Source organism: Bufo gargarizans, chromosome 1 (genome assembly GCF_014858855.1).
Source record: "Bufo gargarizans isolate SCDJY-AF-19 chromosome 1, ASM1485885v1, whole genome shotgun sequence".
In the NCBI taxonomy this organism is placed as follows: Eukaryota; Metazoa; Chordata; class Amphibia; order Anura; family Bufonidae; genus Bufo; species Bufo gargarizans.
Genome location: NC_058080.1, coordinates 96,419,146 through 96,445,544, shown reverse-complemented (window position 1 = coordinate 96,445,544; position 26,399 = coordinate 96,419,146). Strand labels below are relative to the sequence as shown.

The following is a 26,399-nucleotide window of genomic DNA, read 5'->3' as shown; positions in this document are numbered from 1 at the left end:
TGAGCAAACTTGTGTTTTAAGTTCGGTGTCTAAAGTTTGGGTTATCGAAGAATCCCGATATGGATTCCGCTACCACGGACCACAACGGAATTCGGAATCCATATCGGGATTCTTCGATAAGCCGAACTTTAGACGTTCTTCGATAAGCCGAACTTTAGACGTTCTTCGATAAGCCGAACTTTAGACGCCGAACTTAAAACACAAGTTCGCTCAACACTAGTCTCCTCCCATTGCTGATTGACAGCTTTCTCCCTATGCATGGTACAGGGATAAAGCTGTCTGTCAGTGGTGGGAGGACAGAGGAGCCCACCGATCATGAAGATGAGGTCTCCAGGCTCGACTCCCACTGCAGCAGATAAATTGCATGAAATATACGACAAGAAAAAAAAAGGTAAAAGTAATACACGGCTTGAATCAGGGTCACTATCACCACTTTATGCTGCCCTCAGGTAGACCTAAACCTGGTGATAGATTCCTTTTAATTGTTAAAGGGGTTGGCCGCTGAATCGGCACGCAGGTCATGCTGTGCCACAGTAATCAGACACGCACTTTTCAGCTCATCTGAGCTGCTTTCCTAAGGTTCCTCGTTGCACATCCTCTGGCTGCGTAAACATCCCGCCGCCGTGTCCATAGGACGCAAAATGGCAGCGGTCATGTGCTCTATGTTGTCCGTCCATGGCCGCATCCTCTTCCATGCGGGGACCGGACAGTAGTCTGACCGATTCTGCACAGAAGAGGATGGGTCTGTGGACTGTTAAGAAAGCAGTCATATGTTTTAACCATGTGGCTGCCGCCATTTTGTATCCAGTGGACATAGTGGCAGTGGTGGTGGGATGTTTACATAACCAGAAGACTGGCGGTCAGAGGCCTTGTGACAAACATGTCAGATTTCTGTGCCACAGCAGGAACTTGGATTCTGTGGCGGGAGGCACAAAACAGGAAAATCAACAGATATCTAATTTTATTCATTTATGTTTTGTTTCAGGAATCTAAAAAGTTCATGAATACAGTCATCGGCTACTTCGTTCAGTATATTCACTGGGTGAAACAGTCAGTAAGTAGTCCTGATATACTTACAGCCGACCGCGTTATAGTATGTAATTACTCCCTGTCAGTAACATGTTCACCTTCCATCTGGCGTACCTACCTGTGCCGCCTAATAAATCTGATGCATCTTGCTCAGACTGGTTTTTCAATAAGACTGGTGTATGAAACACCAATCTTAGTGAATTTGCCCCTCGGTGTTTCAATTTTCCTCGATATCAACATATGTGTTTGCTGTCAGTGAATGAAAGCACTCCTTTGGATTCAGAGGTAGTAAATTGGTAATCAGTTTAGAATTGGATACAATTGTTTCCAGTCCAGGCAATGCTTTGTGAGCTGAATAGCCAGGACTCTCGACTGATACATAGTGTTAAGCGCTAATATTCGAATCACGAATTTTAATTGCTAATATCGCCACTTTGAGAATTCGCGAATATTTAGAATATAGCGCTATATATTCATATTCGCGAATAGTGTTGAATATTCTAATCGTGAATTTATCACGAATTTATCACGAATATATTACATTGCTGATTTTCGCAATCAAGCAAACAATGACTGGAGATCTCGAATTTGCGAATTTATGGCGAATATTCGGCCAAACATTTGCGAAATATCGCAAATTTGAATATTGCCAATGCCGCTTATCACTACTGATACAATGTAGTAAACCACTAACTAGATTTGAGCAGCTGTTGCTGTCCACACTAATTACAGTTGTATCCACATCTCCGCTAACAGCAGAACTAGCTATGTGCAGCGTTACTGCCTCTTCATTCACTGACAGCAAACAGACATCCTAAAGAAGAGAAATTAAAACATAAAATATGTTAAAAAGTTACAGAACCTTTCATTTCTGCAGTGATTTCTATAAGCTAAGCCCGGAAAACCCCATTAAATGGTTTCTCTGATGAATGAAATTGTAAAGTTAAGAGTAAATGTAGAAAAGATGTTGCCTGTAGATACGTTCAGATACGACACAATGAATCCTGAACCTAACATGGAAATACCGTACATCCAGGGGATGGAAATCTGGTTACTCCTCGGGAACGGAAACCTATTGTATGAATGTACAGTAAGGCCTCATGCACACGACCGTTGTGTGCATCCGTGTCCGTTGTTCCGTTTTCCGTGATTTTCTGCGGACCCATTGACTTTCAATGGGTCCGTTGAAAACTCGGAAAATGCACCGTTTGTCATCCGCGTCCGTGATCCGTGTTTCCTGTCCGTCAAAAAAATATGACCTGTCCTATTTTTTTGACGGACAACGGTTCACGGACCCATTCAAGTCAATGGGCCCGTGAAAAAACACGGAGGCACACAAGATTGTCATCCGTGTCCGTGATCCGTGTCCGTTTTTTTCCTATTATTTTCAAGGCAAACTTGACTTAGATTTTTTTTTTCACTTTTCTGGTCTGGTGATCCTCCAAAAATCAAGGAAGACACACGGAAGAAAAAACAGACACGGATCACGGAACAACGGAACCCCGTTTTGCGGACCGTGAAAAAATACTGTCGTGTGCATGAGGCCTAAGTTAGAAGGTCCTCACAGTACGGCACTGAGTTATGTACATACTTATCTCCCCGCTATCCAGAATGCCAGCTCCATATTATTACGGTACCGGTCTAATGTCTCTGTGCTAAATGGCACAAAATCATTGCAGAGCTCAGGGATCAGCAACCTCCATTGGGAGTTCTGAGAACAGCCAAGAAGGTGTGCATGCTGGGAGTCGTAGTGCCGAAGGCTGCTGATCCCTGGCATAGCTTGTTTAAAGGGGGTGTGCCACCATTAAATGATATTTTAATATAATTCAGGGTGAAAAAGTAATGTATATTGCTTCAAAAATGCTTTAGTTGTGAGATGTTCTCTTTACTTCATTATAATGGCCCCCCTGGGGTTCAGTCCATTTAGTAATGTGAGCCTCCACCTACTGAGGTGGTCGCACAGGCTCAGTTTCATTTTTTAACTGCCACCAGCTGTATCGACAGCTATAGAGAGCACTGCAGAAAGGACACACCACCTGGGCCGTGATAGGGAGAGAGCTTCAGCAGAAAGGACACACCCCCTGAGCCGTGATAGGGAGAGAGCTTAAGCAGAAAGGACACACACCCTGAGCCATGATAGGGAGAGAGCTTCAGCAGAAAGGACACACCCCCTGAGCCGTGATAGGGAGAGAGCTTCAGCGGAAAGGACACACACCCTGAGCCGTGATAGGGAGAGAGCTTCAGCAGAAAGGACACACACCCTGAGCCGTGATAGGGAAAGAGCTTCAGCAGAAAGGACACACCACCTGAGCCGTGATAGGGAGAGAGATGCAGCAGAAAGGACACACCCCCTGAGCCGTGATAGGGAGAGAGCTTCAGCAGAAAGGACACACCACCTGAGCCGTTATAGGGAGAGAGCTGCAGCAGAAAGGACACCCCCCCTGAGCCGTGATAGGGAGAGAGCTTCAGCAGAAAGGACACACCCCCTGAGCCGTGATAGGGAGAGAGCATCAGCAGAAAGGACACACACCCTGAGCCGTGATAGGGAGAGAGCTTCAGCAGAAAGGACACACCTCTAAATAGGAATACAGCAGACACACGTTTATGTGCAGAGTAACTTCTTTCTTCCCCCTCCTCACAAAATAGACTGTGATCCATATTTATTAATGTGAGTGCACCTAGATTTGGACGTAAAATTGTGATCTGGCGCATCTAGGTTGAGAGAAGTTATCTGAGCATAGCCTGACACACCAGCTTTGCAGGAAGGAGACATTGCTTCATAGGAAAGGGACAGGGCCTAATATGCAACATTTAGCACCAAAATTGCTCCACAATGCTGCAGTAAAACTCGGTCTCTGACTACGCCAGCCTGTAATAGAGTCCGAGAGTCCCTGCACCAGATTGTCATCCGGCCTGAGCCCTTGTGATAAGTCTGGTGCAGGGCTAGACAGCCGGTCTAAGCTTACGTCATCTACAGGATAAGTAAATCTGCCCCTCTGTGTACATCGAGACAACCATCAGAGCTCCGAGGAAGTCATGGAAAGGCAAAAGCTGCCCTCTCCTCATGAATGCAATGCTGAACTAGCCAGGTCTGCTTTATTCTTTATTCGGTCAGTGATTTCCATCAGTGATTGTGAGCCAAAACCAGGAGTGGCTCTAAACACAGAAGAGGTGCAGATCCTTCCCTTATACCTTAGGCTCCTTTCACACCTGCGTTCAGGTGTCCGCTCGTGAGCTCCGTTTGAAGGGGCTCACAAGCGGCCCTGAACGCAGCCGTCTGGCCCTAATGCATTCTGAGTGGAGGCGGATCCACTGAGAATGCATCCGCCTGCCAGCGCTCAGCCTCCACTCCGCTCAGTGAGCGTACACCTGAACGCTGCAAGCAGCGTTCGGGTGTCCGCCTGGCCGTGCGGAGGCGAGCGGATCCGTTCCGACTTACAATGTAAGTCAATGGGGACGGATCCGCTTGAAGATGACACCATATGGCTCAATCTTCAAGCGGATCCGTCCCCCATTGACTTTCTATGTAAAGTCTGAACGGATCCGCTCAGGCTACTTTCAGACTTAGAAAATTTTTCTAAGTTCTAATGCAGACGGATCCGTTCTGAACGGAGCCACCGTCTGCATTAATATGAGCGGATCCGTTCAGAACGGATCCGATCGAACGCAGGTGTGAAAGTAGCCTTATCCCTGTGGAGGCTCACAACCTGGTTTTGGCTCACAATCACTGATGGAAATCATTGACCAAAACACTGACGTGTGATTTGAGGCTTTAATAATAAAATGGAGTGAATTATAGGATATCCCATCTTAAAAATAAGCCAAAATAAGGCTACTTTCACACTAGCGTTCGGGGCTCTGCTTGTGAGTTCCGTTCAAAGGCTCTCACAAGCGGCCCCAAACGCATCCGTCCAGCCCCAATGCATTCTGAGTGGATGCGGATCCGCTCAGGATGCATTAGTCTGGCAGCGTTCAGCCTCCGCTCCGCTCAGCAGGCGGACACCCGAACGCTGCTTGCATTCGGGTGTCCGCCTGGCCGTGCGGAGGCAAACGGATCCGTCCAGACTTACAATGTAAGTCAATGGGGACAGATCCGTTTGAAGATGACACACTGTGGCTCAATTTCCAAACGGATCCGTCCCCATTGACTTTCAATGTAAAGTCTGGACGGATCCGTCTGCGGCTACTTTGACACTTAGAATTTTTTTTACAATATAATGCAGACGGATCCGTTCTGAACGGAGCCACCGTCTGCATTATATGAGCGGATCCGTCTGAGACGGATACGCTCTGAACGCAAGTGTGAAAGTAGCCTTAATAAATAAAAATCACACAAATATATATATACAGTTGCAAGAAAAAGTATGTGAACCCTTTGGAATGATATGGATTTCTGCACAAGTTGGTCATAAAATGTGATCTGATCTTCATCTAATAATACTGTAGTGGTCTGTAGGACCATAAATCCTTTTAGGCATCCCTAACTAATATTTAAAATCATATCTTTATTAGTTAACTTCAAAAAAACACACACAAAAATATAGGGGGAAAAACCACAATTAAAATTATCAGTTAACAGTGGAATGTGAGATAATTATTATTGCTGCTGGTTGCTATCCACAACCCATAATCGCATATCAATGTCGGTGGAATGAATAGGGAATATTTATTCCGTATAGAGTCGTGGTGATATATTCACATTTATTCTGTGAGGGTCACAGGTTGGTGTGTTCCATCCAACTTTTCCTTTGGTTAATATTAGCTCAAGTATTGTAATTTTGTTGATACACTGTGGCGTTCCCTAGTCACAAGATCAATGGTTCCATAGTGATTGTGTCGAAACTGCAGAGAGCCTCCACTGTCTTGCCCCTGTACAGAGGGTTACAATTTTGTTGACAGTGTTGCCACCCCTTGAGGTTGACACTATTATAACAATCTGCAGGTAGACACACTATTCACTATGCTTATGTGGCTATGCTGTTGCCTCTATTTATATTGATAGAGGTCAGCATAACGCCACTCTGTATCTGATCCTTCACTATGTTCGGCTCTGACTCACTATGCTGCTAAGGATGCAATAGAGGTCAGTGTGACGCCACTCTGTATCTATTCCTCACTATGTACAGCTCCAGCTCACTATGCTGCTAAGGACACAATAGAGGTCAGTGTGACGCCACTCTGTATCTATTCCTCACTATGTACAGCTCCAGCTCACTATGCTGCTAAGGACACAATAGAGGTCAGTGTGACGCCACTCTGTATCTATTCCTCACTCTGTACAGCTCCAGCTCACTATGCTGCTAAGGACACAATAGAGGTCAGTGTGACGCCACTCTGTATCTATTCCTCACTATGTACAGCTCCAGCTCACTATGCTGCTAAGGACACAATAGAGGTCAGTGTGACGCCACTCTGTATCTATTCCTCACTCTGTACAGCTCCAGCTCACTATGCTGCTAAGGACACAATAGAGGTCAGTGTGACGCCACTCTGTATCTATTCCTCACTATGTACAGCTCCAGCTCACTATGCTGCTAAGGACACAATAGAGGTCAGTGTGACGCCACTCTGTATCTATTCCTCACTATGTACAGCTCCAGCTCACTATGCTGCTAAGGACACAATAGAGGTCAGTGTGACGCCACTCTGTATCTATTCCTCACTATGTACAGCTCCAGCTCACTATGCTGCTAAGGACACAATAGAGGTCAGTGTGACGCCACTCTGTATCTATTCCTCACTCTGTACAGCTCCAGCTCACTATGCTGCTAAGGACACAATAGAGGTCAGTGTGACGCCACTCTGTATCTATTCCTCACTCTGTACAGCTCCAGCTCACTATGCTGCTAAGGACACAATAGAGGTCAGTGTGACGCCACTCTGTATCTATTCCTCACTATGTACAGCTCCAGCTCACTATGCTGCTAAGGACACAATAGAGGTCAGTGTGACGCCACTCTGTATCTATTCCTCACTCTGTACAGCTCCAGCTCACTATGCTGCTAAGGACACAATAGAGGTCAGTGTGACGCCACTCTGTATCTATTCCTCACTATGTACAGCTCCAGCTCACTATGCTGCTAAGGACACAATAGAGGTCAGTGTGACGCCACTCTGTATCTATTCCTCACTCTGTACAGCTCCAGCTCACTATGCTGCTAAGGACGCAATAGAGGTCAGTGTGACGCCACTCTGTATCTATTCCTCACTCTGTACAGCTCCAGCTCACTATGCTGCTAAGGACACAATAGAGGTCAGTGTGACGCCACTCTGTATCTATTCCTCACTCTGTACAGCTCCAGCTCACTATGCTGCTAAGGACACAATAGAGGTCAGTGTGACGCCACTCTGTATCTATTCCTCACTCTGTACAGCCCCAGCTCACTATGCTGCTAAGGACACAATAGAGGTCAGTGTGACGCCACTCTGTATCTATTCCTCACTCTGTACAGCCCCAGCTCACTATGCTGCTCATAACACGTCCACTAGACTATTCTCACTTGTACTGTAACTGTCTAAAATTGAATCGCACTATACCACCCCTCCCGACATGTTTTGCCACGTGCTGTGGCTTTGTCAGGGAATGTGGGGTATGTGTATTTAATGACTTTGTACTTTTAGTTCTATATATATACAGTATATATATATATATAGAACTAAAAGTACAAAGTCATTAAATAATTTTTTATGTTCTACTCTTACACGTCTGTACCTTGGGAAAATAAGAACAAGTCCATTCATTTGTCTAATGTTTGCAGTAGTTCTATATGGAAAATGGAAGCAGTCAGTATGAAGGTTTACAAGTGAAGGATGCTCCTGGCACACTGTTAGCACTTTGTTACTGTAAGAACTGTGACTAGCTGTCCTCATCTATCTGATCTTATCTTTTCAGATGGCCCTGGACGTTGCGGGGTGTAAGCCCGTTGCAAATGTTGTAGACACTGCAGTAGACGTGTTTTTATGCAGCTATATAATAGATTCAGTGGTAAGGAACCTCCTATTTCTCATAATGCATTAGAGAAATGTTAATAGAAAACTTGAGTTGTTTTACATTTGCTGTGGAACTGGGCGCATGCTACGATCCCTCACCCCAATTTCTATTGTACAGGAGTTAGAACCCTACGCAGTCATTGTGCAATTTATCCCCGTTTCCCACCCATCAGGGAGCTTAGACCAACTGCAACTTTTTTCACTCCCTCCACTCTCCACTCGCACTGCATGACCTTAACCAGCCAGTGCGTTTTCTGCTAATGAGGGATGCATTATACTGCCTTCATCTAAAATAATGGAAAAAAAACTTACAGGAACATTGCAGGGAAGACAGATGCCTTGTGCAGGGCCTCAGGGGTTCTGTCTTTGGAGTCATGCTCCGCCCCCTCAGGCCCAGCACTAGGTGTCACACGGTGTATACCTCATGCCTAGCAATATGTGATTTTTGTGTTATAAAAGTTATTTTCTCTTTTTTGTTTTTTAGAATGCCTTCTGGTTTGGTTTGGGAGGCGCTACAGTATTTTTAATCCCCGCTATTATTTTTGCTGTCAAGTTAGCAAAGTTCTATCGCAGGATGGAGACAGAAGACGTTTATGATGAGTAAGTATAGATTTCTGTGCGGATATTACTACTTTAGATATTAATTTATTTAGACATTAATTTAACGGGAAATAGGTAGATTTTTAGGGAAACCAACCCTGGACAAATAAAGAAGAATTCCTTGTGCATTTAGAGGTTCTCTTGCTATTCTGATCTTTTTGGATATTTGATGTGGGCTTGGGATCTGGATTTTTATTTTTTACATAGAGGTGACCTTATGAGGAAGTATATAGGGTTCTACTCTTTTTGTAACCTAGATTGCCAGGGAAGGGAGCTAGGTAAAGTGCCCAAACACCATTGGTGCCTTTGGTGGTAGTCAAGGTTTTACTCTAATTACAGTAGCGTAAAGTTCATTCAGGCTGTTATTTCCTGAGATGGCTGCTTCTTCCAAAAATAGTGCCCCACCAGCCCACCGGTTATGTGTGTTATTGCAGCTGAGCACCGTTTCTTTAATATAGCTGACCTGCAATACCATACACAACACATGGACAGATGTGGCACTGTTCCTAGACAAGCACTTTGACTTATAATGACAAACCGTTAAAGTTCTGAGAAGGTACCAGCTAGACCCAAAGTTTTGGAAGAATATAGGGGTTATGTCAATGATTTTCTTTTCCTTATAGCCAGAATTACTTGTCATCAGTTTCTTATTTTATTCTTTGAAGATGATACAAATGGACTGGGAGGTCTTACTTTGTGGTTCTAAGGACAATTTTTAGGGCAGTATTGAGTGTTTCAGATATTTGGTGTGATCACACCAATTTGCATGGTGTGGGGTGGCTAGGTGACAAAGTTGTATAATTGGCTTTGGGTTAGTGGAAGCAAGAGCGGACTTGGATAAGCTTGGACTTCTTATACATGATTTGGTCATATACTTTGGGTAAGACATTTATATTTGGGTATCACTTCTATTCAGGTAAAGCCTGAGTAAAATCTGCAGAAGACTCTATAGTACTTGTCTTCCTAATATAGACAGCATCATTAATAGCGGCACTCATACAATAAATATTCATAGGCAGTATTAGCGGTCTAGCTTTGTCTGACTGCTACAGTATGGCAGAAGGAATTTTTCTACTTGGAGGTTAAATTGGAAAATGACTCATGGGTGTTTTGCCCTTCCGGACAACCCTTTAAAAGGTTTTTTTTCCCGACACTTTTTAGCTGATGAGTTATCCACTGGATAGGTCATCAGTATCTGATCGGTGGGGTTCCGACACCCAAGACCCCTGACAATCAGCTGTTTGAGAAGGCATTGGCTCCTCTATGAGAGTCGTGGCCTTCTCACAGCTCGGCAAGCACAGCGCCCTATATTGTATAGTTGGTGTGGTAAATGCATCAGTTCATCCATCATAGTCTTTTAAGCAATAACTGATCTCAACGTGACTGTAGCCTTAAGCCTCTTTGAGGGCCGGACAAGATGCGTGTGCGTTGCGGGAAAATGTGCGATTTTTCCGAGCGAGTGCAAAGCGTTTTAATGCGTTTTGCACGCGCGGGAGAAAAATTGGCATGTTCGGTACCCAGACCCGAACCCGGACTTCTTCACAGAAGTTCGGGCTTGGGATTGGTGTTCTGTAGATTTTATTATTTTCCCTTATAACATGGATATAAGGGAAAATAATAGTATTCTTAATACAGAATGCTTAGTAAAATGTCCATTGAGGGGTTAAAAATGATAAACAAATTTAACTCGCCCCATCCACTTGGTCGCGTAGCGGATCTCCTCTTCTTTCTACTTTCTTCAGGACCTGGCTAAAGGACCTTTGACATCACATGATGAGTTAAATTTGTTTATTATTTTTAACCCCTCAATGGACATTTTACTAAGCATTCTGTATTAAGAATGCTATTTATTTTCCCTTATAATCATGTTATAATGGAAAATAATAAAGATCGGGTCCCCATCCCGATCGTCTCCTATCAACCATGCGTGAAAATCGCACCGCATCCGCACTTGCTTGTGGACGCTTGCGATTTTCACACAACCCCATTCACTTCTATGGGGCCTGCGTTGCGTGAAATATAGAGCTTGCTGCGATTTTCACGCAACACACAAGTGATGCGTGAAAATCACCGCTCATGTGTACAGCTCCATTGAAGTGAATGGGTCCAGATTCAGTGCGGGTGCAATGCGTTGACCTCACACATTGCACCCGCGCGGAATTCTCGCCCGTGTGAAAGGGGCCTTAGGTATCTTAGTTCACAATCCTCGGCGTCAGTTCCAGAACACACAATGGGATACTCCTGATTTATTAATTTATCACTGATGTGTATGACTTCAGATACCTCAGTGGTCTCAGATTCAAGCGGCTAGAGTTGTAAGCACCATCAAAAAATAATATAGGCAATCGAGAGCATTGTCAAAGTCAGGAAATTTTGGAATTTACTTGGCTTTATTGGTTTCTGCATTATGACTTCACTACATGACCAATATAACCAAAAGACATTTGCTTTGTACTATCTCAATGTGGCTGGATGTGTCTGTCCTAACTAGCTTTTCTCTCTTACCTACAGTACTTCTGTTTCAGGGACTTGGCATTTCACTTTATGATAACTGTTTTTACCATTGGACCTCCAATCATGCCTATTTATTCCGCTCTAATTCACCTTCTGAGAACCTTTACCGCTCTACGTTGTCCATTTTTCCTCCTGTGTTTTGCATTCACCGATGCAAGCAACTCATATACTGGTGTGCAGAAATACACTACATTGTTCCAAAGATGCTTCCAGCACTTAGACTAGTAACCAAATGTAAAAAATCAGGACTGACTATAAGCCTGACCCACTAGATCACAATCCTACAGTATTTTTTTGTATTTATTGCCATTTTAAAGTAATTTTCCCTCTTTTTATATCTTATAGTGTTGAAACTGTCCCCATGAAAAAGTAAGCTTTTTATGCTATTTTTGTGGGTTTTTTTTGTATAATCTTTTCAGAGGGGCTATCTTGTATTTTGTGATACCTTTTTAATGTGTCAGTCTGCGCTTATCTATGTATTTTATACCAGGATCACTCATTTCCAATTATTCAGTATGCACGATGTAAGATTATGGTAATATTAACTATCCATTTTAATACAATTTTGGATTTTTATTGCATGGTGCTCCTAATTATCCTGTTACTGTCACATAGTATCACCTAGATCAAATATCACATCACATTTATGTTGTATTTTTCCCATTATTTAGCACTTTTTCCTGCTTTTTACATTTCACATCAATTTATTTTTTCATACAATTGTTTTATTACAGTATGGAAAATGGTAATAATGGTTATCATAATGAGTATTTGTATGGTATACGCAATCCTATAATGACCAGGTAAAACATTTTTAAGAGCATGCTTCTCTGTTTTTATTATAAATTTTATGCATGGTATTTTTTAACTTTTTTTGTGCATGACATTTCACTGTCCTTGTTACGAGGGCAGGTTGCATGGACATATCGTAACATATTCTCCCATATCATGTGCTAATCGATACAGTTGGTTTAGTTGCTTGAATGTCATTAAATGATTTTTTTGTGGTTTCTTAAAAATTTTAAATAAGCTGTAGATTGGTAAAAAAAAAAAAAAAAAGTCTGTACTCATGTTTGAAAGCTGCCAATGGTTCCCTGGTCCTACTGGCATGTCATCCTAACCCACTCTCAAAGGTAACCAATGGGATGACAGTCCATAACTAGATTCCATGGTGCCAAAGCCAGTAATTGGCTGACACATTCCTATATTGGGGTGACATGTCCTCCTTGACAAAATGTAAAAAGAAATTGAAAAGGCAGGGAAACCATTAGCAGTGAACTTAAAGGGATTCTGTCACCAAGTTTTGGGCTATAGAGATGCGGACATGCACGGCTAGATCGCCGCTAGCATGTCCGCAATATACCTGTCCTATAGGGCTGTGAGCTTTTATTTTCTTTAAAAAAGGATTTTAGAGATATGTAAATTAGTCTTGTAAGGTGACCAAGGGGCTATACGAACCTTCCTGGTGCCCAGCCACGCCCGCCCGTGAAGGAGCCCAGCACCGCCTATGTCCTCTGAATCTCCTCCTTTCATCACCGATAGATTGCCGTAATCTCACGATGCGCGTGCTCGCGCATGCGCAGTGCCGGTATAGTGTTCCTTCCCTGTGCTGGCATCAGCCTCAGGGAAGGAACTGCGCATGTGCGAGCTTGCACATCGCGTGACTACGGCAATCTATCGGTGATGAAAGGAGGAGATTCGGAGGACATAGGTGGTGCTGGGCTCCTTCACAGGCGGGCGTGGCTGGGCACCAGGAAGGTTCGTATAGCCCCTTGGTCACCTTACAAGACTAATTTACATATCTCTAAAATCCTTTTTTAAAGAAAATAAAAGCACACAGCCCTATAGGACAGGTATATTGCGGACATGCTAGCGGCGATCTAGCCGTGCATGTCCGCATCTATATAGCCCAAAACTTGGTGACAGAATGCCTTTAAACATTGAGTACATTTTGAAAAAATGTTGTGGTGTTTTTTTTATATTTTTTTTAAAAATTATTTTAAGACATATAGCTTATTTAAAAAAAATGTTAGATTCCTGAAAACTCCCCTTTAGATTATGTACACCCTGCTCCTGGTGCATACCTATTAGGCCTCATGCACACGACCGTTGTTTCATTCCGTGTCCGTTGTTCCGTTTTTTGTGATTTTCTGCGGACCCATTGACTTTCAATGGGTCCGTTGAAAACTCGGCTAATGCACCGTTTGTCATCCGCGTCTGTGATCGTGGTTCCAGTCCGTCAAAAAAATATAACCTGTCCTATTTTTTCATGGAAAACGGTTCGCGGACCCATTCAAGTCAGTGGGATCGTGAAAAAACAGGGGGGCACACAAGATTGTCATCCGCGTCCGCACGTCCGCATCCGTTCTTTTCCTATCATTTGCATGGCAAACTTGACTTAGACTTTTTTTTACTTTCCTTCATGTCTGGTGATCCTCCAAAAATAAAGGAAGACACACGGAAACAAAAACGGAAACGGATCACGGAACAACGGAACCCCATTTTGCAAAACGGAAGACAACAGCGGTCGTGTGCATGAGGCCTTAGCCTAAGTGTCCTTTTACCATCTACCTGGTTGGTATATGTTAATATACCAGAGGTGCACAAATTGCATCTCCCAGGTGGCCCATAGTGTACTTCTATGTGGCCACCAATCATCTGGTCAAAAACATGCTTGTCTGATGACCAGTGACGACTCTAGGAACAATATGTAGGGGGGGCACATAAGATACCACAGTCAAAAATGGGGGGGGGCACTAATCATTTTCACCACTTAATTATACTACTGAAAAAAAAAGAAATAAGTATATATAAATAAGATTGCAAAAGTATGCATGTAATGAAGGGGGCGCTGGTCAGGGGTGCATGTAACGCAGGGGGCGCTGGTCAGGGGTGCATGTAATGCAAGGGGTGCTGGTCAGAGGTGCATCGCAGATAGAAAAGGTACTTACAGTTCTGATGTGCTCTGTCCTCATGCCTTCTTCCTCTAGGCGTGGTGGCAGGGGGAGGGGTGCGCAACGATGTTTCCTGATGTTAAATCCCCAAGCCACATTCTTTTCTGCCTCTGCAGGCCCTGCTAGGCTGAAATACACAGGCAGCCAATGGCAGTGCTGCCCTCTCCCTCCAAGCCAATAGCAGCTGAGGTGGGCGGGGAAGATTCACTTGGCTGCCGACTGCCGAGGAGCCCGTAGTGAAGCGGGTGGGCAGCATGGGCAGTACTTCAGTTTGGCAAAACTGATAGATCCGGGGCCATCTTTAATATTGATTGGACCCTGGGCAAGAATTTACTTGGGCCCCCTGGATCCCGCCTTCCCACACCCTAGCATGCAATCACACCCTCCACCACAACACACACACACACAAAAAAAATCTACACACCTCGTAGAGTAGTAAACTTTAATAATGATGAGTGGCCAGTAGAGGTGTTCCTTATCAGTAATGTAAATACTGCCTTTTTTTCTGAAAAGGAAGCGTTTACACTAAAAAGCTTGCAGAGACATGCTATAGACACCAGAACTACTACGTTTAGCTGTTGTGGTTCTGGTGACTATAGTGTCCCTTAATATAGGGGGGGGGGGGAGAATCAGCACAAAAGTATCAAATAAAATGGCTGTATCATTATTCTAAAAATTAAAAAAGCACAACTTCTGACACAAATATATAGTATTTTGCAGATTACTTTTTTTTTTTTACAATATGCAGATAGTACTGTACTACTAACCCCTCCATCCACCTCTACATACAGGGTAACACAACGCCCCATACCTCTTACATCCAGTGACGGCTCTTTGATGTAGATGTTCTCTTTCCTCATCTTCTCCTTTCAGACCCTCAGACCAGACCACCAGTAACAAGTGCCCCCATAGATGCCCCTCAATCATGTGCCAGTAACAAGTGCCTCCATAGATGCCCCTCAATCATGTGCCAGTAACAAGTGCCTCCATAGATGCCCCCAATCATGTGCCAGTAACAATTGCCCCCATAGATGCCCCCAATCATGTGCCAGTAACAATTGCCCCCATAGATGCCCCCAATCATGTGCCAGTAACAGGTGCCCCAATAGATGCCCCCAATCATGTGCCAGTAACAGGTGCCCCCATAGATGCCCCCCAATCATGTGCCAGTAGTAGTACCATAAAAAAAATACACTTATACTTATCTCAATCAGGCTGGCAGCGATGCATGCCTCCTCCGGCCTGTGTCCCACGCTGTATGGCTCAGGAGGCGTGATGACGTCATTGCGCCGCCTGCACCGGCCTCCGATAGGCTGCAGGCCTAGTGCTCCTGGGGGGCCCATATATCGACAGAATGGGGGTGTCCTAACTACTGTGTGGCACCCACCTAAATGAGTAGATGAGGTAGAGCGGTGGTCATGTATGGCTATCTTTATTACACTATGAAGACTATGGAGACAGCCACACTCATGCATGGTCTTTTCCTTTCTGGGGTGTAAACGGAGGAGAAGGAGACCCTCATTTTCCCAAAAGTACTGGAAGTGGAATCTGAATTTATCAGACATCGATGGCATATATTTCCTTTCAGTTTTATTACAACCCTTGGAACCAGTTCAGTCAGCAAATGTAGCCCTTGAACCAGAAAACATTGCACTTTCCCTCCATACACCTTTATTTTTTGTTGCATAGGAAAACGCTTCACAATGTAGGTGGTCACTGCCAAAAAAAATGTATACTGCGTACTTTACAATGGTGGCCTACGGGCAACATATGTGACTTTATGGCATAAATTGATGCCTTATGATTAGCAAATACCTTGAGAGATTTCCCATCCTATGCTCCAAACATGAAAATAAAATGTGATGTGAACAGAGCCCTAATGTTATCAGCATGTTTTAAATGGTGGTGGTGCAGTTATTATGGAAGAGCGGGGTGAGCTGAATTGATATCCTGTTTGGGTATTTTAAGGAGGTCTGATGATTTTGTGCATGGCTGATTTTGGTGATAAACCAATGAAGCATGAGCATCGAAATAACTTCTGCTTGTTAATTAGCTTCTGTGTTTGCTTGACTAAATTAATAGAGATAGAAGATTGCACAATATACGTAAATTAACTGTTCATTGACTGAAAAATTAGGAAAATAAATACAGAGATCATACGGTATTAAAGATCTGAAACATTGAGATGTATTAAAATGTTAACACCAGTTGTGTGGCATTAAAAGGTTGCACATTATAGTGCACCACAAGTGTCAAGGAAAGGGTCAGGGCTTAGTGACAGAGGTGGAGCCTTTTGCAGTCCACCTTATTTCGATAGCTTACACCAGAAAATGGCATAGGTTATATTTTAACTCTACGCCAGCCCCTAGATAGGGTAGATTTCAGTTTCTGGTGCACAGAGACCCAGAGATGCAACTATTTTATTAAGAGGTCTCTTAAAGTGTAACCGGTATATATCTTTTTTTTTTTTCTAGTTTATTAGAGCTAGGCATGTATACCTGAGTAAGTCTGTCAATGATTGTCAAAAGATCTGTATTACCTTATAATAACAGCTTTCATTAATGTCCCCTGTCCCTTTCCACTGGTCCTTTAAAAGACCGTTGCTATGGCTGGTCTGTCTTCTTTTTAGTTTAAACACAAGATAGAATTATCTGCCTGCTTTAGGCTCCAGAGTGAGGAGGCGTGTCTCTCAGGAATCCAATCTGATTGGCTGTCAGGAAGCTGCTGGCTACAGCAGTTTTGGCCTCAGAGAACTGGCAGAGCAGCCATCTTGAGAAGGTCCTCATATTGCAAATGTTTAAACAGCCGTAACTAAGGGAAAAACTCAAGGAAAACAGTGGTATGTGAAGAAATTAAAGATTGCTTTATGCATAATGCTGCACCAGCAGTAACATGTGCTAAAATTGTTTTTTTGAATAAAAACATGACGGTTACACTTTAATAAATTAGGTGCATCTCACTCTGGCGCACAGGTGATCAAGACTGGCGTATTAAAAACTGTTTCCCAAAGTGTCATGTATTGGTACAATTTTGTCTGGTAAAACACATTAGCTCTCACCTACAGATGTAGCAGGATTGAGTTTATGAATTCTTGAACAGCAGATACTGTATATTGACTGCATTATGTTAACTCAAATATTCCTAGTGCAGAAAAGAAGTAGGCAAATTACATATCCAGCTCCTTTGTATCTATAATAATGGATCTTTATGAGAAGAAACTACTCAAAACTGTGTACTGTAAATGGGATACAACCCCTATTTATCAATTAAAGGGTTAGGCTTAAGGTATGTTTTGTAAGTCATATTTATGTGTTTGTTAAAGGGGTTTTCCGCTTTGGTCAATTCCTTTTTGCTTAAAGGATCCCCCAACAATAAGCTGTAAACAGCTGTTCAATTCTTCTGCAGTGCTACCACAGGGGTATTCCCATCTCAAGAACAGCTTCTCCGCCTACTCCTGGATATGGCACCTAGAGGTGGTCAGGACTATGGAAACAGCCATCCAGGCTATGGTAGGGATGTTTCCATAGCTCCTATTCACTTGTATGCAAGTCACAGAAACATGGTAGCACGGCCCGGTTGACTGTTTCTGTAGTGTCAACCACCTCTGACTGGCCGCATCCAGGCATAACAGAGTCGAGCGGACCTGTTCTAGAATTAGGTGTGGGAATAGTCCTTTATCCATTGAATTTAATGTTCGATCTGATGTACTGGTACATTGGATAGATGGATGTGCTCTTTGTAGTCACTCTCTGTTGTGCCTAATAGATGAAGTATCTTAATGAAGTATCTATTTACTCAGAATATCCAAATAAGTTACTCAAAAATGGGTTTTCTAAACCAGACAACCCCTTCAACGTGTGCCTTGGCTACCTCTATATTGTCTTTATGCTTTGCCAAGAGTCTTGCCGTGCCAGCTTTTGTGTAAAATGTACAATTGCATGGTTTCAATTTTATAGTTTAAAATAATATTGAATTTTCCTGAAAATAAATGCTGGCTGACACCTAGTGACATCTGTTTTTTCATACTACGTTCCTTGAATTTCCAACTTGAATAGCTTGTCTTCATTTGATACTGTGAGTAGATTCCCTCGCGCTTCTGCCCCACCACGTCAAGATGATTGATGAGACCTATCCAGTTGTTTGAGATTGTGGAGGTATCATATCTGTTCTCTGTAGCTTGACTCTTGTTCACCATGGCTCCAGCTTTTGCCTCTATCCTTTACTGTTACTAAGTTCTCTAAATTCATACTGAGTGGTTTCTTCACAAGTTTCTAACACTGGCGCTTCTGCAACAATCCACATAATTATTCTCAACAATCTTTTTTTTCAGCTTAGTTTTTATAAATTTTTTGCTTTTTTGTAGTACAAAAAATTAAAAATAGACATATTAGTCCAGGACAAATGAACTAAGGTCAACCTCAAACAAGAGCTAGGATAAAAAGATACAAGGAAATTCTCTCAACACCTATAGAGTTATACAGTTCAGTCCCACGCTGACTAAACTTTCAAGAACTTAGTGGTGGTGTCGTGGAGCAGGACCACAAAGTATTCGAGGGATCGTAGGTCTTGTATTCCGGCAGACAGATCAGATCTTGGTGGTGGGTCTGGACGACTCCTGTAAAGAGCAATTAAACATTTAGTGGCAGTTATAATATGGAGGAGCAGCCTGGCGCCAGGATCTCAAACATTCTCAGGAACTATATTAAGTAAGAGTACCATTGGGTCCTTAGGGAAATGCTTATCATTCTCAATAATATTAGTGTTTTTACCACAAACAAATCATCTATCTACAGTATTGGTGATAAATGCCTGATTGTTGGGGGGCCCACCACTGTGACCCTCACGAGCACTAGAAACAAGCACCCTAATCACAGTGGTCAAGAATGCCTTAGTATCTGAGACAGATTTCATGCAGATATAGAAATTACCTCTAATGAGGTCTGGGGGTATTTTTGTTAACATTATTAGTAGAGAAAAATAAGAAAATTTCATAATTTATCATCTGTGAAATAAAAAAAAAATAAAAAAATATTTTAAACAATCTTGGGTTCAATAATGTTTAGTATCTAGATTTTGGGGAGCTAAAGAACTAAAAGTGTTTTATCAAGCCAGTGACTTGATTACTGAGCACACAGTTTAGGCATTAAAAGGTCATTTATTAAGCCCCTGCGCTGGCAGTGGATCTGCTGAAGTTATGTAGAGACGCTGACCCCTACATAGCTCCCTTGCTGACTTATATTTAGACCTTTTTCCACGTCTAAAACAGGCGTAGAAAATGATGAATGACGCCACACCATGCCCACCTTATTAGACCTGGTGTGAGCAGGGAAAAGATGCAGATTGCGGCACAAATTACCCCCTAAGTGTTGCAGAGGTCTATAGAATGGTAAAGTATTTGTTTTCAGGTTTGATAATCAAACAGTCAGTTTTAGGTGTTTTTTTTATAAAAAGTAATATAACAGATTTTGATTTAAAGTAAGTCGGTTTGTAGGATTAATCTCCAAAGATAAATTACCCAAAATGGGGATGAGCCCTGAAGGGACATCATTTTTATGTTCGAGTCACACATTGTCCATCAAAGAATTGAGTGTTGAGAATAATTATGTTCTTTTAAGATTCTGATGTACTCTTGTGTGCTCTGGATAAATGTAATCTTTTAGGTATTTTTACCAAAATTACACATTTTACTGATTTATGTATGGATTTTTATCTTTTTGCTCTGGTAAAATCAGCCAAGTTGTCTGTTTTTGGCGTTATGTGTAAGCGGTTTCTTGTTTTTAATGTTTTATGCTGCATATTAAATGCTGCTTACATGGTGTGTGAAATCTAATGTCTTAATGGTTTATGTATTGTAGGGAAATGTGGTTTTACATTTCCCTAGTAGTAAATTAAAAAAATGATTATATAAGTGATATCATAATTTATACATGCTTTACAATTTACATGTAATATTAAAAATGAGAATAGGAACATAGGTTTTCAGAGTTTTCAGAGTATAGAAATGCAAATCAAAAGGCAAAATTTCATGAAACTGTGGATCAAGTCTCAAGCCAAGCTTATATTATTATTTTAAGATGTTGCAGCTTTTTATTGTTGGGGGAAAAAAAAAATTGTCATTGAATATTTGTAAATGACATCCAAAAGGTTTAATTTCAGAAAAAATATAAATTCCTAAACCAAAATTAAAGTAAGGAGGTCAAAGCACTTGCACTAGACACCTGCCCTGGATAAATAGCTAACTATTACCCACTGACTACAGAAACTTAAAGCACAGAGTGAAAAAATACCACAAAGCTGCCCACTGAGCGAAGTGGTGAGGTTAGGTTATGGTCAGGTGAAATCCATGTTGTAGCAACCACTTGCTCAGCGAGAAGAACTCATGATAGACGCCTGACTAGAGGGCTTTTCTAGTGTCTCGGGAACGCTGCCATAACTTCTACAAATGGCCTCAAAAGAGATTTTAAATAGTAAAACACATCCAATAAATTAACAATTGATTTATATTTTATATGCTGACAAATTCTGTGAGTGAAGGGCATAGGTATAGTATAGTTTATAGGTTGTCAGCACAGATTTGGTACAAGTCAGGAAAATTAGATTATAGAAGTCATTACGACATTGACAGGTTATTCTGTAAAAATTAAAAATAACTTTTTAAAAGGAAAATAAAATTAGTGTAAACTTTTTTTTTTTTAAACTTAAAGGGGTTGTCCAGCCTTTTTAAGGATAGGCCAGCACTAGCTGATCGACAGGGGGAATGTGTTTTGGTGCCTCACATCCCTGCCAATTAGTTGTTCTTTGTAGAATCTTCGCTGAAAGTTTTCACCAATACTATACTACACCATTGAAGTCAATGAGAGCAGCATTGCAGTGATGATTGCTGTCTACAATGTTGACAATGCCCTGTAGCTCCAGCTCCGACTTCCAGAAATGGAACTACACAGAACGGCTGATTGGTACCGAGCTGATCAGCTAGTTATGGCCTATCCTGAGGAACAATGGACAACGCCTTTAATATCAATTTTGTTACATGTAGCATTAGTAATTTATATCTTTCTTTGTTCATTTCAGTGCTGTGGAACAGTGGTAGAAGACAATGAAGATTCTGGTAAGTACAGATAAAATATCATTATGTGCAGAAGAAGAGTGGACCAAAAGTGGCTCAATAACAAAGTTCAGTTGCAGCATAAAAATTTATTTACATATATGATTGTGCAATAATGAACATACAGTCTTCAGATCTTTTCACTTTTTCACATTTTATGTTGCGGTCTTGTGCTGAAAAAAATCATATTTTTCCCCATCGTTCTGCACTCAATACCCCATAATGACAGTGCAAACAGAGTGTTTGAAACTTCTGTACTTTATGTCTCCTCATGAACTGTATTCCTGCAGAGATTCAGCTTAAGATCTTATCAGTTTTATTCAGGATCATAACCCCTGACAAGTAGGAGAGGAGAATGAGACAGCTCTTTACCTCAGTGACGTAAAGTAACTTGTCCTCTTGTGTGATTAGGACAGGTTTTGTCTGTACTAATAGGACGGAGGCCATTTTATTTCTCCGAATGATTGCTCCTTAGATAAAACAAGCCTTTATAACTAATGAAAGGTATGTGGGAATATATTTGTAATAAGGTAATATTTAAGTATTTTATTTTCTTAACTCCCCTTTAAGCAATTATATCGTTTAGTCTTCCTGGGTATGATGCCACAAAGTGTCCACACCTGGATTAAAGGATTTCATGCCATTCTCAGGTCAGGTTGGATGGAGACAGTCAGTGAATAGCCATGTTCAGTTCTATCTAGAGCTGTTCGATTGGTCCTAAGGGATGATATTGGGCAGTGCCTGGTTTCCTCCAGACATGACGCTTAGAATTGAGGCCAAAACGTTTAATCTTGGTTTGATCAGACCAGAGAATCTTGTTTCTCGTGGTCTGAGAATCCTTTAGGTGCTTTTTTTCAAACTCCAAGCATGCTTTCACGTTTCTTTTACTGAAGAGAGGCTTCTTTCTGGCCACTCTGCCATAAATCCCAGATTGCAGTGAAGGTTGCCCTTTTGTGCATTTCTTCCATCTGCACACAGGATCTTTGGAGTTCAGTCAGAGTGACCGTTGGGTTCTTGGTCACCGCTCTTACCAAGGCCCTTCTCCCCTGATTACCTAGTTTGGTGGAGTAACCAGCTCTAGGAAGAGTCCTGTCCTGTCTTCCATTTAAAAATTATGGTGACTACTGTGATCTGGGGAACTTTCAGTGCAGCAGAATTTTTTTGTACCCTTTACCAGATCTGTGCCTCCACACAATCCTGTCTCTGAGCTCTACAGGCAGTTATTTCATCCTCACTGCTTGGTTTTTGCTCTGATATGCATTGTCAGCTGTTAGATGTTATATAGACAGGACTGTTTCTTTCTGTTAAAGGAAATATTCATTATTAATATATTGGTTAATATCAATAATTAATATTCATAAATAGGCGTGAGTCATCTATTGATGACTCCGCCTATTTATACTATAAATACTAACTAAACTAGTTACCTAACTAGCTATCTTCCTTGGTTGCACTTACACTTTTTCCCTGAACTAAGTGCAAATTACTACAACGGTGGCGACTATCAAAGACTATACGCTGTGTTATAAATAATAAAGTAATTATTAAAACAATTACACATCTACAGTCTAATTATTGCTAAAACTATATATATTTATATCAAAGGACATATAAATATATATACTTATAGTCGCACACAGTAATATTAACAACACTACAATACACTACTAACTACACTACACAATATCCTACACAATTCCACCCCACAAATATACCTAAAAATACACTTACACTCACACACACGTTATATCAGCAGCAGCCCAACCCAACCTATCTACATTCTGTCCCTACAGGGTATAAAGGGTTAAATACAATCAGGGGTTAGAGAAGTGGCCCTGCAAGGGTTAATGCAGGGTTGGTGGCTGGGCAGGGAAAAGTGTTAACCCAGGGTTGGTTGGCACTGCAAGAGTTAACAGGATGGTAGGGATGCAGGGTTTATTGCAGGTCAGGGAGTGTAGGGGTTAATACTGTAGGGGTAAATGTACAGTGGGGGGGGGGGGGTAATGCAGAGGATCTGTATTGATTCTCTGTCCTTTGAAGTGGCCGAAACTGGACATCATTGTCCAGTTGTCGGCCTCCCTTTCTGCAGGCGCAATCCCGGGGGGGGGGGGGGGGGACATGTTGGCTGCATCTTTTATATATATAGATAATTGGGGCATATATATACAGTACAGACCAAAAGTTTGGACACACCTTCTCATTCAAAGAGTTTTCTTTATTTTCATGACTATGAAAATTGTAGATTCACACTGAAGGCATCAAAACTATGAATTAACACATGTGGAATTATATACATAACAAAAAAGTGTGAAACAACTGAAAATATGTAATATTCTAGGTTCTTCAAAGTAGCCAACTTTTGCTTTGATTACTGCTTTGCACACTCTTGGCAGTCTCTTGATGACCTTCAAGAGGTAGTCACCTAAAATGGTCTTCCGACAGTCCCATCTCGATTGGGTTCAGGTCCGGTGACTGTGGAGGCCAGGTCATCTGGCGCAGCACCCCATCACTCTCCTTCATGGTCAAATAGCCAGAGGTGTGTTTTGGGTCATTGTCCTGTTGAAAAATAAATGATGGTCTAACTAAAAGCAAACCGTATTGAATAGCATGCCGCTGCAAGATGCTGTGGTAGCCATGATGGTTCAGTATGCCTTCAATTTTGAATAAATCCCCAACAGTGTCACCAGCAAAGCACCCCCACACCATCACACCTCCTCCTCCATGCTTCACGGTGGGAACCAGGCATGTAGAGTCCATCCGTTCACCTTTTCTGCGTCGCACAAAGACACGGTGGTTGGAACCAAAGATCTCAAATTTGGACTCATCAGACCAAAGCACAGATTTCCACTGGTCTAATGTCCATTCCTTGTGTTCTTTAGCCCAAACAAGTCTCTTCTGCTTGTTGCCTGTCCTTAGCAGTGGTTTCCTAGCAGATATTCTACCATGAAGGCCTGATTCACACAGTCTCCTCTTAACAGTTGTTCTAGAGATGTGTCTGCTGCTAGAACTCTGTGTGGCATTGACCTGGTATCTAATCTGAGCTGCTGTTAACCTGCGATTTCTGAGGCTGGTGACTCGGATGAACTTATCCTCCGCAGCAGAGGTGACTCTTGGTCTTCCTTTCCTGGGGCGGTCCGCACGAGAGCCAGTTTCTTTGTAGCGCTTGATGGTTTTTGTAACTGTACTTGGGGACACTTTCAAAGTTTTCCCAATTTTTCGGACTGACTGATCTTCATTTCTTAAAGTAATGATGGCCACTAGTTTTTCTTTACTTAGGTGCTTTTTTCTTGCCATAAAACAAATTCTAACAGTCTATTCAGTAGGACTATCAACTGTGTATCCACCTGACTTCTCCACAACGCAACTGATGGTCCCAACCCCATTTATAAGGCAAGAAATCCCACTTATTAAACCTGACAGGGCACACCTGTGAAGTGAAAACCATTTCTGGTGACTACCACTTGAAGCTTATCAAGAGAATGCCAAGAGTGTGCAAAGCAGTAATCAAAGCAAAAGGTGGCTACTTTGAAGAACCTAGAATATGACCTATTTTCAGTTGTTTCACACTTTTTTGTTATGTATATAATTCCACATGTGTTAATTCATAGTTTTGATGCCTTCAGTGTGAATCTACAATTTTCATAGTCATGAAAATAAAGAAAACTCTTTGAATGAGAAGGTGTGTCCAAACTTTTGGTCTGTACTGTGTGTATGTGTGTGTGTATATATATATATATATATATATATTACATCTGACAGCAACCTGGGGGAACCTAAGTATATACATATATATATATATATATATATATACACACATGCTTGCAGACACAGGGGCATATATATATATATATATATATATATACATAAAAGCAAAAAACGCAACAGCACCACCTGAGACAAATCGCAGGTGCAAGCTACCCGGCAATAATACAGCAAACAAATAAAGTAGCAGCACACCACTAAATGCACTAAGACTGAGTGAACAGGTGAATGTGTGAACAGGGTCAAATACATGATGCCACTACTTATTGCTAAGCAGTAAAGAAGCTTTTAGCGCATATTATTGATCAAAAATATGTTGAGCCCACCTACCAGACGACAAGGTAGCTTCTTATCAGGTGGGACCTACTCCGTGTTAGAGTAGGTCCCACCTGATAAGAAGCTAACTGCGATTTGTCTCAGGAGGTGCTGTTCCATTTTTTGCTTATATGTATATTATAGAGGACCAGGCATCGTCTTTGGAACTTAGCACTCCCCGTCCATCCCCCACCCCTTGGTGTTTTTAATCAGAGTAACAATGGAGCTGGACCCTCTGTGTTAGAGTAGGTCCCACCTGATAAGAAGCTACCTTGTTGTCTGGTAGGTTGGCTCGACATATTTTTGATCAATAATATGCGCTAAGAGCTTCTTTACTGCTTAGCAATAAGTAGTGGCGTCATGTATTTGACCCTGTTCACACATTCACCTGTTCACTCAGTCTTAGTGCATTTAGTGGTGTGCTGCTACTTTACTTGTTTGCTATATATATATATATGCGACCTGGGGACAGATACCCATATACTGGGCCCACATAAAGGGGACCCATACGTCCCCATTGGCCATACAGGGTCAATATATACGTACATAATACAGGGGGTATAATATATATATACACTCACCTAAAGAATTATTAGGAACACCTGTTCTATTTCTCATTAATGCGATTATCTAGTCAACCAATCACATGGCAGTTGCTTCAATGCATGTAGGGTTGTGGTCCTGGTCAAGACAATCTCCTGAACTCCAAACTGAATGTCAGAATAGGAAAGAAAGGTGGGCTACAACAGCAGAAGACCCCACCGGGTACCACTGAGCTTCACTACAAATAGGAAAAAGAGGCTACAATTTGCACAAGCTCACCAAAATTGGACTGTTGAAGACTAGAAAAATGTTGCCTGGTCTGATGAGTCTCGATTTCTGTTGAGACATTCAAATGGTAGAGTCCGAATTTGGCGCAAACAGAATGAGAACATGTATCCATCATGCCTTGTTACCACTGTGCAGGCTGGTGGTGGTGGTGTAATGGTGTGGGGGATGTTTTCTGGGCAAACTTTAGGCCCCTTAGTGCCAATTGTCCATTGTTTAAATGCCACGGGCTACCTGAGCATTGTTTCTGACATGTCCATCCCTTCATGACCACCATGTACCCATCCTCTGATGGCTATTTC

The 26,399-nt window shown here is 42.0% G+C and overlaps 1 protein-coding gene across 9 annotated transcripts in view; it reads left to right on the top strand.

Annotated features, from left to right (window-relative positions):
• Positions 1–26,399, top strand: part of PROM1 (prominin 1) — a 194,156-nt gene that overhangs the window by 162,445 nt on the left and 5,312 nt on the right. For 4 of the 9 annotated variants that reach the window (XR_006390259.1, XR_006390261.1, XR_006390258.1 and 1 more), the window contains 7 exons: positions 986–1,054; positions 7,922–8,014; positions 8,504–8,619; positions 11,479–11,502; positions 11,868–11,936; positions 18,143–18,241; positions 21,159–21,195. Coding sequence is in view for 4 of the 9 variants with exons in the window: in XM_044296871.1 (XP_044152806.1) it covers positions 986–1,054; positions 7,922–8,014; positions 8,504–8,619; positions 11,479–11,502; positions 11,868–11,936; positions 21,159–21,177 (390 nt within the window). In the remaining 5 variants the exon portion in view is untranslated. The remainder of the gene's footprint in view (positions 1–985; positions 1,055–7,921; positions 8,015–8,503; positions 8,620–11,478; positions 11,503–11,867; positions 11,937–18,142; positions 18,242–21,158; positions 21,196–26,399) is intronic. The other 5 variants (XM_044296871.1, XM_044296844.1, XR_006390262.1 and 2 more) reach the window with 4 other exon arrangements.